At 37.4% G+C, this 13,858-nt stretch overlaps 1 protein-coding gene across 1 annotated transcript in view; it reads left to right on the forward strand.

Annotated features, from left to right (window-relative positions):
• The window catches only part of atp2c1 (ATPase secretory pathway Ca2+ transporting 1), a 44,981-nt gene that overhangs the window by 17,085 nt on the left and 14,038 nt on the right, over nt 1–13,858 (forward strand). The window contains exons 5-11 of the mRNA XM_065298604.2: nt 6,948–7,037; nt 7,133–7,168; nt 7,751–7,812; nt 11,325–11,433; nt 11,571–11,726; nt 12,291–12,359; nt 13,656–13,731. Of these exons, the coding sequence (XP_065154676.1) occupies nt 6,948–7,037; nt 7,133–7,168; nt 7,751–7,812; nt 11,325–11,433; nt 11,571–11,726; nt 12,291–12,359; nt 13,656–13,731 (598 nt within the window). The remainder of the gene's footprint in view (nt 1–6,947; nt 7,038–7,132; nt 7,169–7,750; nt 7,813–11,324; nt 11,434–11,570; nt 11,727–12,290; nt 12,360–13,655; nt 13,732–13,858) is intronic.

A 13,858-nucleotide genomic window follows, 5' to 3' on the forward strand; every position in this document is an offset into this window, starting at 1 on the left:
GGTGACATCATGCGTTGCCAAACTGAATTGTGGATCTGTCGGCACCGCGGCAGAAGTTGAACATTTCTCTACTTTTCAAGTGGCAACGCGTGCGTTAGCCAATCAGATCGCCTTTTGCAAATAACCTAGGCAGAGCCAGCCAATAACGTTTATGAAAGACCAGAGCATGTGTTGCGGCCACTGTGATTGGCTGTTGGCCACGCTTCAGACAAGCTTTCCATCAAGCGTTAAAGGAATATTCCATTTTCTTAAAAGAAAAATCCAGATAATTTACTCACCACCATGTCATCCAAAATGTTGATGTCTTTCTTTGTTCAGTCGAGAAGAAATTATGTTTTTTGAGGAAAACATTGCAGGATTTTTCTCATTTTAATGGACTTTAATGGACACCACCACTTAACACTTAACTCAACACTTAACAGTTTTTTCAACGGAGTTTAAAAGGACTCTAAACGATCCCAAACGAGGCATAAGGGTCTTATCTAGCAAAACGATTGTCATTTTTGACAATAAAAATAACAAATATCCACTTTTAAAGCACAACTTCTCGTTTAGATCCGGTCGTCATGCACTAGCTTGACCCGACGCAATACGTCATCACGTCAAGAGGTCACAGAGGACGAACGCGAAACTCCGCCCCAGTGTTTACAAATGTGGTGAAAGAGGACCGTTCCTATGTTGTTGTATGTCAACTGATACTAATTAATGTATTTGTGTCAGTTTATTGTTTACAGTGGTCCACAAATGTCCGTTTTATATATGTAACACGTGACCTCCCTACATCACTACGCATTTACGTTAGGTTGCGCTGGACTGGACCTAAACGAAAAGTTGTGGTTTAAAAGTGTATATTTGTTATTTTTATTGTCAAAAATGACAATCGTTTTGCTAGATAAGACCCTTATGCCTCGTTTGGGATCGTTTAGAGTCCTTTGAAACTCCGTTGAAAAAAACTGTTAAGTGTTGAATTAAGTGTTAATTGTTGGTGTCTATTAAAGTCCATTAAAATGAGAAAAATCCTGCAATGTTTTCCTCAAAAAACATAATTTCATCTCGACTGAACAAAGAAAGACATCAACATTTTGGATGACATTGTGGTGAGTAAATTATCTGGATTTTTCTTTTAAGAAAATGTAATATTCCTTTAACACTTTCGCCCCGTGTGAATGTACCGTAATACTTTAATGGAGGGAATGGAGTCAAATGTATTAAAGGTTTAAAATAAAATGATATTAAAGGATTACTGCACTTTCATAAGAACATTTCTTGATGATTTACTCACCCCCATGTCATCCTAGATGTTTATGTATTTCTTTTTTTCAGTCAAAATTAAATAATTTTTATTAGGGATGCACCGATATGGAAATTTTGGCCGATACCGATAACTATAGGCCGATAAATATTCATATTAATTTCACAATGAAAAACTCCCAGACAGCGGACATCTTGTCTTTGCGCTAGACTAGCATACTCTTCCTGAGCCCGCAACATGTGTCATCTTCGTGCTATGTCACAGAAAGCACCAATCAAAACTCCACATGGCCAGCAATGAGCAAGTGAAGTGATTCAACAAACTGAAATAATCCATCATTTATCGGCCTTTATTTATCGGCTTAATTTTGCTATCAGACCGATAACCGATAATATTAAAAATAAGCAGTTATCGTGCATCCCTAATTTTTACTAAAGAAAACATTAAATATTTTTCCTTCAACTAAACCCATTGGTTTGAAGGTCCAAATTGCAGTTTAATGCTGCTTTAAAGGGCTCTAAACAATCCCAACCGAGGCTTAATCTAGCGAAATGATCGTCACCTTCATTAAAAATAACTTTTTGTGTTGCACTAGTCCTGGATGTGCGTCTGCCACCTTGCACATTACATAATCACCGCAAAAGGTCACGCAACGTTTAAAACAACAAACTGACAAAGACGTTAATTAATGTAATTCCACATACAACAACTTCTGAATAGTCTTCTTTCGACGTGATTACGCAATGCGCAAGGTCGCGAACGCGCATCACAGGGCTTGTGCGTGTCAAGAAGCTGTAGTTAAAAAGTACATATTTTTCATGCCTCGGTTGGGATTGTTTAGAGCCCTTTGAAGCTGCATTTTGGACATTTAAACCATTGGTTTTAATTGAAGTAGAAAAATCCTCCAAAAACTTAATTTCTTTTTGTCTGTAGAAAGAAAGACATAAACATCTTGGATGACATGGGGTTTAGTAAAATATCAGGAACTTTTCTTATAAAAGTGTAGTAATCCTTTAAGCTGTAAGATTAATGATTAAATCATTAAAATCATCATGAATCGGTTGTTGTGGTGCTTGTTGATGCTGCGTCATTGCTGTTTGGCTGGTAAAGGCTTTAGCATTGTCATCGAGGTGGGCAGTAAATGTCCCTTGCTGTCTGACTAGAAGTTGGTAGCTATTCGTTCTCTGTAAATGTAATCATTTTGAGCTAAAGTGATCTTTTCTCATCAGAATTACATTAAGCCTAACACGCTTAGATTACACTCGCAGAAAGTGCTGAATTATTCTATTGCAGTCCAAGCTCAATTTTTTTAGTTAACCTTTTCCTCACAGCGACTGTTGAGAGCAGGGTGGCGTGGGCGGGCTTGTTTTCTAGGTGAGAAGAAAGCCTCTAAATCCTTTTACTTGCAGTGTGAACAAGGTTGTCAGAGGTATCACTGTTTCTCAGAGCGTCACGTTAAAAGCAACAAGCAGTCGGGCCTTTAATCTGCCACGTCACATTCGCTTTGTGCTTGGGGACGTACTGAGCTCTCTCTCACAGTCTCTTTTGTTTTTTGTCCTTGTTTTGTATCACATTCAGGCATCCGTTCCTTTACAGCTCCATGCTTCACAGAGCCAGAACGCGTCAGAGGATTATTTTGTCAGGCGTGGCCAGTAGTGTCGTCGTAATATAATCTTATTTATTTCGTTCTTTTCTTTTCTTTTCTTTTCTTTTGGATCAATTCAAATTCTCTAAGGTATTTTTATCACAGTGCCACAAAGCCACAGCATAAATCTGGAAGCTTCAGTAGACATGAGAGAATGTCAAAGCACTTTTGGAAAATTGTAAAGTCGAAACCCTATTTGTTGTGCCTTCTTAAATGTCACCTGCCTCTTACTCTGTAGCGCCCAATGGCTGTTGTATTGCTCGCTCAAATGAAGTGATCTCATCTTGTGTGGCACTGTTAATTGCCAGTTATGGAGACGCGATGATCGGCAAGTGTTAGATCCTGCCGTAGATTGAAGCTTTACAATCAGTATGTGGCCAATCTAAGAAAGTAACCGACACTGCAGTGTGTTTAATCTTTGCTTTTTAATGCTCTTGTTTTGTGTCATTATTTATTTCTGTTGCAGCTGAATATCAGGTCACCCTGAGATCTTGAAATTAGCCAAATAATAGACCAGAAGAGAAGATTTTTCATGAACATTTCCCCAGTTCGTGTCTGATGTTATAATCTTGTGATCTTAAGTAAAATATTCTGTCATGATTTACTCACTTATGTTATTCGAAACCTGTATGAGTTTCTTTATTCTGTTGATGACAATACAAAAGCAGATATTTTGATAATATTGTGATGTTGCACACACAGTTGGCAGTACCCTTTGACTTCCATTTAGTATTTGGGTACCGTCAACTGTGTGGCTAATATTTTTAGCCTTTTAAGTGTTTTTTGATTTCCTGTAATTTGCGCAAACGTAGATATTTTTAAATAATGATATAAAGAGCACGGATGCAAATCCCTTAAAGTGCGTCTGACATGTTTTCTTGTGAAATAGCATTCTTTAACTCATTAGCATTCCTGAAAAAGGTTTTAATGCCTAAAAAGGAAACTAATTGTTCCTACTGATTGTATCTTAAAAGAGTTTACATCATGCGATTCACAAGAATCTCTGCCTTCCGAAGATATGTGACACATTTAGCTTTTTGTTTTCGAGTTTGTCATGTCATGACGTTCTACAGTAGGCTATGCATTGTTCCTCCCATGGTACATTGGAACGCTAACAGACTCTTAAAGGAGCATTTCACCCGTAGAAACATGAATCTTTATTGAAAGTGCGTCATATTTGTAGATGTAATGTAACAAACATTTAGAATTTGGTGCCTATTTGACCGAGAAAAGGGGTGTTTGTAGTCTCACTCCCTCAACAAATATACTGAACTTCCTTCTTTCAATGATGCAAAATGATGATTTTTACATCATTGAAAGAAGGAAGTGCAAAACTGAAATCAGCAGCAGCAGCAACTGAGGAAATGATGCACGACCATTCAAAAACATGACTGGGGTTCTAACTATACAAAGCTTAATGCAAATGGGTGAAGTGTCCCTTTAATGGACTTTTCAACATTGGTCAAATGGCCTGATGCCGGGTTTTTGTGGATTTAAAGTGGAAGTATTTGATGAATGTGTAAAACATGCCGAGAGCATTTGGTTAATATCATTCTCATTTTTGATGGAGGTGACATAAGTGGCTTTTGCGTCTGAGCTCTTCATGTGTTTTTAACATGTTGTATGTTTATTTATAGAAAGTTAATATTATTTTAATTAAACAGCCATTGAACTGCCGAAATGTTACTTTCTGTTATTTTAGAATGGAGTTCCTGTGGCTTATTTGGTTAGAGCATTGCATTAGCAGTGCAAAAGCTCATGAGCGCAGTCCCAGGGAATACACATAGTGATAAAATGTATACATTGTTTATATATTATTTATATATAAGAAATGAAGAGTTTGGTTCCAAAACGCAATAAACGCCATTTTTGAAAAAAATTAGTTACTGCCAAAATCAGTATTATATCCGGTCAGTATTTAAAAGTAAATTCTTAATTTTATGCAAAATCCATTATCCGCTGTGTTATTCTGTCATCTTTTCTCCCTTTTTTCCAAAAATGCAATAAACGCCACTCCTCCTTTTCTACAGAATGCAATAAATCCGCTCCACAAATTACAGCGCACCATTCCACGCAATGTAAACAAACAATGGCGGCACGTTGAGTACACAGAGTCCTAGTTTTCCTCATCTACTTTGTACTTCGTGATCAACAAACAAACAAAAACGAAATAATACTTTAATAGCATTGCTAAACCTGTGATGGTTTTCTGTGACGGGAAAAAAACGTAAGCCATCAACATCTAATAATTTACGCAAGAGGCACTCGGGAGACAATCGCTTGTTCTCCCAACAACACATAGCTTCTCTCGTGCTAACACATTGACCCCAGGGGATCTTATGAAAAACTTTCCATAATTTTACTCAAAGTCAACGAGAATCACAGCTGATCGTGAAAAATGTTAAGCGACGACGTCAAGTGTAACCGTGCAGCAATGACAGTGATCCTAATATGACAAAGTAAGTGTTTTGATTAATGGCATTAATGTTTATTTTTTAATCAGTGTGTACAACTTTTTCGACTAAATGAATATAAAATGGCAAAAATGAATGCACATTTTGATTTAATAGATTTATAGAATTTTGAAAAAAAAAACTTGTCATGGATTTATTGATTATTATTATGAAAATAATTAGTTTTTATAATAAATCTTTGAAAATCTTTGAAAAAAGATGCTATGTGAAAGTTTGTAAAAGAAAATAGTGGTTTTCATCTTGTCACTTTCTTGGTATAGAAAACACGTTTTTACCGAAATTTGTCAAAATGGATTTATTGCGTTTTGGAACCAAACTCTTCCAATATTCCCAGCCTTTTTCAACAAATGAAGAGTTTCATCCCAAAAAGAGATAAGCGCCTTTTTTAAATAATCTGTATTGTATCAGGTCAGTATTAAAAAGTAAATTCTTACTTCTACGCAAAATCCAACATCTGCCGTGTAATTCTGTCATCTTTTCTCCGTTTATCACAAAACGTGATAAACGGCACTCCTCCTCCTGTGGAGAATGCAGTAAATCCGCTCAACAAATCACAGCGCACCATAACACGCATTGTAAACAACAATGGCGGCATGTTAAATAGGGAGTCCTAGTTTTTCTCATCTTGTTCGTACTTCGTGATCAAAAAACAAACAAAAACTAAATAATACTTTTGTTATAAATAATACCACTCTGTGGTGGTTTTCTGTGGCGGAGAAGAAACGTAAGCCATCAAAATCTAATAATTTATGCAAAAGGCCGGATGTTGCTTGTTCTCCCGACAGTGTCAAGCTTCTATCATGCTAACACATTGACCCCATTATGAAAAACTTTACATTATTTTACTCAAAGCCAACGAAAATCGAGCAGCACCAAAAAAATTAAGCAGAAATAGTTCAGTGATGATGTGTCAATTATTACCGCAGCCATGACAGTGTTCTTAATATGACAAAGTAAGTGTTTTAATTAATGCCATTAATGTTTATTTTTTTAATCAGTGTATACCACTAGTCAACTAAATGAATATAACATGGCAAAGATGAATTCCCATTTATATATTGATTCAATAGATTTATAGCATTTTGAAAAAAAATAATTTGTTTTTATAATAAATCTTTGAAAATCAAATTATGGATTTGAATTTTTTATGTTATTATAACCTAAAGATGCTAAGTGAAAGTTTGTAACAGAAAATAGTGTTTCCATCTTGTCACTTTCTTGGTATAGAAAACACGTTTTTACCAAAACCAGTCAAAATGGATTTATTGTGTTTTGCAACCAAACTCTTCATATAATAGACCTACAACACCGTATTTCAAACATTGTAGATCCTCATGTAAATCGAGTTAGCCTTTGGCTCTTTGCCATTTCTAGAGGCAGCACAACACATGCATGTCTGTGATGTTTGAAAGCAGACTTGGACACAGATATCAATAACCTTTGCTAACGTGTATAGATAACATTGGTCTGCTTCGACCCATAAGGCAGATTAATGCAGACTCCCTTTGTGAGATGCTGGGGCGCATTGAGCATCAAACATGTGGTTTACCACTCTTCCTGTTGTTGTTTTTTTTAGTTCAAGGACCCACTCATCCTGTTGCTGTTGGCTTCCGCTGTCATCAGTGTGTTGATGCGGCAATTTGACGATGCTGTCAGTATCACCGTGGTAAGATTCTCCTGTAGACTTCCATTGACACATTTTGGACTTTCTTATGAATTGTGGAACAGACCACTCACAATCTTTTATCATTCTTTTTGCAGGCCATTATTATTGTTGTTACAGTTGCCTTTGTACAGGTAAGTTTAACGGGTACCCAGGTGATATTATTTTCTGCAACACTTAAAGTGCTTTACATATGAAGGGGGATTCTTCTCAAACACCACCAATGTGCAGCATCCACCTGGATGATGTGACGGCAGCCATATTGCGCCAGAATGCTCACCACACACACCAATGATATAGCCAATTACTATATATGGGGATGATTAGTAGACCAATGGTTTAATTTGGGCAGGATGCCAGTGCACACCCCTTCACTTTTTCAAAAGACATCATGGGATTTTTAATAACCACAGATAGTCAGAACCTTGATTTAACGTCTCATCCGAAGACTAGCTTAAAAATGAAAGCTAATTATACAGTCTGGTCAGTTTGTTGCCATTGAGTATGCAAATGTTCATGGCAAACTTTCTAAACTGCTGCTGTTAAAAAGTTGGTTGAATTGTTGATGTCCTGATACGTAAAGTCATCGATTCTAAACCAAAGATTTTTTTCTTTTTTCCACATGATTGTAAATTCTATACTTAATTTGTTATTTTCCTGAAAATGATGTAAGTATGGTGGTGATTTACTGTCATCTTTGCTCTACTGTATTTCAGGAGTACCGCTCAGAAAAATCCCTTGAGGAGCTGGGAAAACTTGTGCCTCCAGAATGCCACTGGTTAGTTATCTTTCCTGCACTGGTTTCTTTCTTTCTTTCTTTCTTTGTCTGCTGCATCAATAATAAATGATGTCAGATTTAGTCTGCATGTGGGTGTAAGGTCTCACCATCTGAGATGTATCTTTCAGGGCTTTAACCCCATCAAACACATAAAAGCCAGGCTTTCAGTTTACACATGGAGAGAGTGAGAATAAGAGGTATAATTTCCACTTCAAACAGGCATGCTCTCATATTTGCACTTTAAAGCTGGGCTAAGTCCTGTACGCAAATAACCTTCAGCGCACATCACCGTGTGTTCCCATGCATTTCTCTCTCTCTCTCTCGTTGAATGTCTTATAGTTTTCTGCGACATGCAATGTGTCTGTTCTGACTAAAAGCATATGATACAGTCAAAACAAAATTAATGTTTCAGATAGAGCAATGTGGAATGGGATTTCTGTGGGCTGGGATGCCCTGCACAATGCAATAGAAAGTAACTGACCCAGATCTAAAAAAGAGCTTGATGTTTATCACGTTGGGCCTGGTTAGGACAAAGTGTTAGAGGGCAGAAGTGTTACTCTTTGTTTTGCTTTTAGTTGAAACATTCATCACTTCCTAGTGAGATAGTTATCCCAGGATATCTTTTGTTGAATTTATGGTTGCGCTTTGTTTATGTACAGTGTATTTACCCAACAAAATACTGCAAAATCCATGTATTAATGAGGGTTAGGATTATGGTTAGGTTTAGGGCTTATAGCTAGTAATTACTGTGTTACACAATAAGGACATGGTGTGTAAGTAAGTGAAACTGAAATGGAAAGTAAGGCGCTCTTGAATTAAAAATTTTATATTATATAAATATATATCTAATATAAATCCGTTGACTTCCATAATATTTGTCAGTTCTCATGCTATGGAAGTCATAATCTTTTTAGCCTCTTAATTATTATTTATTTTTTTCCGATATTTATGTAAATGTAGATATTTTTAAAGGATAACTCCACTTTCTTAAAAAAAATCCTGATAGTTTACTCACCCCTATGTCATCCAAAATGTTGATCTTTTTCTTTATTTAGTCGAGAATAAATTAAAGGGATAGTTCGGCCAAAAATGATATTAAACCCATGATTTGCTCACCCCAAGCTGTCTGAGTTGCATATGTCCATCGTTTTTCAGACAAACACATTTTCGGATATTTTAGAAAATGTTTTAGATCTTTCAGTTGATTAAATGTAATGTTACGGGGTCCACGACCTTCAAGTCCAAAAAAGTGCATCCATCCTTCACAAATTAAATCCAAACGGCTCCAGGATGATAAACAAAGGTCTTCTGAGGGTAATCCACGTGGTGTTGTTGTAGAAATATCCATATTTAAAACTTTATTAATGAAAATAAATACCTTCCGGTAGCGCCGCCATCTTAGACTCCTCTGTATTCAGGAGAGAGTATTAGCGTAGTGTACGCACTTTTCTTAGTGACGTATGACAAATTCGGAGGGCGGGGGCACAGAGCAGCAGCAGAGTAGCCTCCGTAGGCTGCGTAAGCTCTCATCCTGAATGGGGACGCGACTAAGATGGTGGCGCTACCGGAAGGTATTTATTTTCGTTAATAAAGTTTTAAATATGGATATTTCTACAACAACACTGTGCGGATTACCCTCAGAAGACCTTTGTTTATCATCCTGGAGCCGTTTGGATTTAATTTGTGAAGGATGGACGCACTTTTTTGGACTTGAAGGTCGTGGACTATGGGTGGACCCCGTAACATTACAGTTAATCAACTGAAAGATCTAAAACATTTTCTAAAATATCCGAAAATGTGTTTGTCTGAAAAACGATTGGACATATGCAACTCGGACAGCTTGGGGGTGAGTAAATCATGGGTTTAATATCATTTTGGGCCGAACTATCCCTTTAAGGTTCTTAAGAAAAACATTCCAAGATTTTTCTTAATTTAATAGACTTTATTGGACCTCCACAGTTTACAGTTTAAATGCAGTTAAAAATTACAGTTTCAGCGCAGTTTCAAGGTCTCTAAACTATCCCAAATGAGGTATAAGGGTCTTATCTAGCAAAACGGTTGTGATTTTCGGCAAAAAACGACAACTTCACGTCTTGTACTAGCTGTGTGACTCCCAGCGCGACCTTACGTTACACGTAATCACGTCAAAAGGTCATGCATGGCGTATGCAAGACTACCGCCCCAGTGTTTACAAGTGTGGAGAAAGAGGACTGTTCTGACGTTGTTGTATGTGGAATGATACTTTGATACAAATGTCTTTGTGTCTATTTATTGTTGATAATGGTCCGCAAATGTGCTTGGCGCAATGCCGGCACGTCACACGGCTGGTGCAAGACGAGAAGTTGTGGTTTTAAAGAGCTTATACCACGGGTCTGTTGAATGCTGTATTCTGATTGGCTGAGAAATGTTCTGTGGGTATGCATTCATTTCTGATAACCGCACACCTAACTTGTTAAATGTCTTAAAAATAGGCACCAGAGCAATGTTTGTGGTAACTTTGGTATAAGAGGTATAATTGACTCCGTTTTGCATCGTGCCACATTGCACCTTGGGTATGCATTATTTTCTTATAATTCAATGGCCCGTCGTCAATTATTTCTTACATTTTTTTTATGACAATCGTTTTGCTAGATAAGACCCTTACGGTGCATGTACACAGGCCGGAAGCATTAAGGCTTGTCTGAAGCGTGGCCAACAGCCAATCAACACATGCTCCCGTCTTGCATAAACGTTATTGGTTGGCTTACACTAGGTTATTTGCATAAGGTGATTTGATTGTCTGACGCACGTGTTGCCGCTTGAAAAGTTGAGAAATGTTCAACTTCTGCCGCGAGCAATGGCAGTGACGCAACGTAAGGGATCCACAATTCAACGCATGACGTCACCCATTAAAAGTAAATAAGAAGCGTTAACGCTTACGCCCTGTGTGAATGCCTCAGTTGGGATTGTTTAGAGACCTTTGAAGCTACGTTGAAACTGCAATTTTAAATTGCATTTAAACTGTAAACCTTTGAGGTCCAATAAAGTCTATTAAATAAAAAAAATCATGTTTTTTCAATTTTTTGTATCCCCATTCGGTCCTCAAGGTCATAACAGGGGTAAGCCAGTAGAAAAAAAGTAATTTACTTATTTTACTGTTGCAGAACTTTATCATTAGTAAAAGTAAAATCACTGTAAAACAAGGCCTTTAGCTCTTATATTGCTTTAAATCAGTTCCAGTGACCCACATGCTGATGCTAAATAGTGTAGTTCACAGCTGAAATAATATTAAAGATTTTGATCTTTTTGAGTCTCATCATTTTACATATTTTTTGAAACTCTTCTGGTATTAGTTTGGTGTGCTCAAATGGAATGTTGCTAAAACTGGTGGTGGCACATTCTTGAAAGTATTTGCCCCCCGAGCAATCCACAGGTCATGAATCTCAAGGTCTGTCTGTTCACACGGCTCCTCTGACCTAATTTCAACCACTCAGCAACCAGCGCTTTTATCCCTCTGTCGCCCTCTCTTTCAGTATTCGAGAAGGACATCTAGAACACCTTCTGGCACGAGAGCTTGTCCCTGGAGATACCGTCTGTTTGTCCGTGGGAGAGAGAGTCCCGTCTGACCTACGACTGTTCGAGGTGTGAACTGAAATAGACACAAAGTAGCATCTTTTCTGTATAATAGAAAAATCACTGTATATTTTCTGGTACATATATAGTTCATATGTGCCTCTTCCTAAAATACTAGCTGATGCTGACCCCTCTGTGCCCTGCAGGTAGTGGATCTGACAGTTGATGAGTCCAGTCTGACAGGAGAGACCGCCCCCTGTCCCAAGACATCTGCCTGTCAGCCGGCTGCCACCAATGGCGACATCACGTCCCGCAGCAACATTGCCTTCATGGGAACGCTGGTGCGCTGTGGGAAGGCCAAGGTACTGATGATGAACCAGATTCTTAGTGATAACAATGCACAAAATTCTAACCCCCCACTTTTGCTTTATAGTTTCTTTGTTATTTGTTATTTAAAGGACTACTCAAATTTCTTTAAAAAAATTCTGATAATTTACTCACCCCCATGTCATCCAAAATGCTGAAATGTTTTCCTCAAAAAATGTAATTTCTTCTCATCTGAACAAAGAAAGATATCAACATTTTTGGATGACATGGGGATGAGTAAATTATCAGGATTGTTTTTAAGTTGTGAAATAATTGGTATTGAAGTAAAATTAAGTAAAAACAGTGTAGCAGAAATAAACATTAGTTTTTTCTGTAATGTCAGTTTTTTAAATATGTAGTTAAAGAGGGAAGTCAATGGTCGCTATATGCTGTGTGTTTACCATCATTTCTCAAAATATTTTCTTTTGTGTTCATTAGAAAAAAGAAATTCATACAGGTTTAGAACAACATGAGGATGAGAAAATGAATTTTCATTTAAAGTGAACTATCCCTTTAATGCATTATGAACTAACATGGACTAACAATGTTTTAAATTGCAGGGCATTGTCATTGGTACTGGAGAAAATTCAGAGTTCGGCGAGGTTTTTAAGATGATGCAGGCAGAGGAGGTAAAAATCTGAAAATGTGACCCTGAACCACAAAACCAGTCATAAAAAGAATTTTTTTTAAAGGGAACATGACATATTTTACTGTTTTATACTGTTGTCTGAGGTCTACTTGACATCTGCGTGATTTTACATCCAAAAACATTAAAAGCAATAAGTAATTGTACCCTGGTTTAGAGGCTGACTTGAGAAATGCTCTGTTTTGATGGGTGGCACGCATTGACGACTTGGAAGTAAACACCCACTGCTATGATTGGATAACAGTTTTTGGTATCAAACTAGCTTTCAATACTCAGAGTAATCAGAGTTTACTGTTAAGTGAGTATCTTGCGAGTATTTTGTTTACGTGAGCGTCTATTTTATCATAAACCCTTTCGATGCGTGTACAACACACACGCGTGTATTTTATCATAAACCCTTTGATGCGTGTACAACACACACACACACACACACATGTGTATTTCTTTATAAACCCTTTTCAGGCGTGTGCAACATGACACAACGAACACATATTTTGGACTCAGAAGTAGTTACTAAAGTGTTTTACTCACATAAGTTTGCTGCGCCATTCTGCTCCGATCCAATATTGATGGAACGCATTGCTTTTAAACGTAGTCTCTATGTTCGAACACAGCCTTCTCTCCGCCCATTTATCTAATCTGAGGTACTGAACACTAAGTTTTACGTCTTTTCTGACTTTTGCCGCGAACACGGTGAACAGAGCTATTTTTAACCTTTCATTGATAAAACTAAAGCCGCTGATCTCCGCAGTTTCATTTTGCAGGCGTGTGAAATTTGCGCAATCTTACTTCATCAATTGCGCTGAAAATTCAGAGAAGGCTCTAACATATGCATGTACAAAACACTGTACAGCATGTTTACTTACAACACAAGCAGCGGAATCCGACATAATATTAGTTCAGGTCCATATAAACTCGTCATTACTGCCGCTCGCGTTTAAATGACAGCAGAGAGACTCGCCCACCGTCTCGTCAGACCACCCCCTCAAAGTAATCAGGGCAGAAGCGGTCTGCATATAAATACCGTGTAAACGTAATATGTGTCTCTCGTCTACTTGTGAGTGACCCGATCGATGAAAACACATCTTTATACCAAGTGTAAACAGCCCCTGTGCAAATCCAGCGTCGACCTGTAGCTTGTTCCTCAAAGTTTTTATTTTTTTCAATGTGTTTTTGGCTATTGCTACAAATATGCTTATGACTGGTTTTGTGGTCCAATTTGAAATTAAATTAATATCAAAACAATAACTTTGCCTCATATCTAAATCTTTTCTCCTAGGCTCCTAAAACTCCCTTGCAGAAAAGCATGGATTTGCTGGGAAAACAGCTCTCTCTCTATTCCTTTGGGATTATCGGTACACATCTTGTTAATATTGCCCATTTAAATTGCACTTTCATGATTTACTGATTCATGCCATCTGATTAAATACTCAAAGCTTAATATTTTTATTCTGTCAGTCTTGTATTGGAATTGTCACTAAC

This window comes from Paramisgurnus dabryanus, chromosome 13 (assembly GCF_030506205.2).
Source record: "Paramisgurnus dabryanus chromosome 13, PD_genome_1.1, whole genome shotgun sequence".
In the NCBI taxonomy this organism is placed as follows: domain Eukaryota; kingdom Metazoa; phylum Chordata; class Actinopteri; order Cypriniformes; family Cobitidae; genus Paramisgurnus; species Paramisgurnus dabryanus.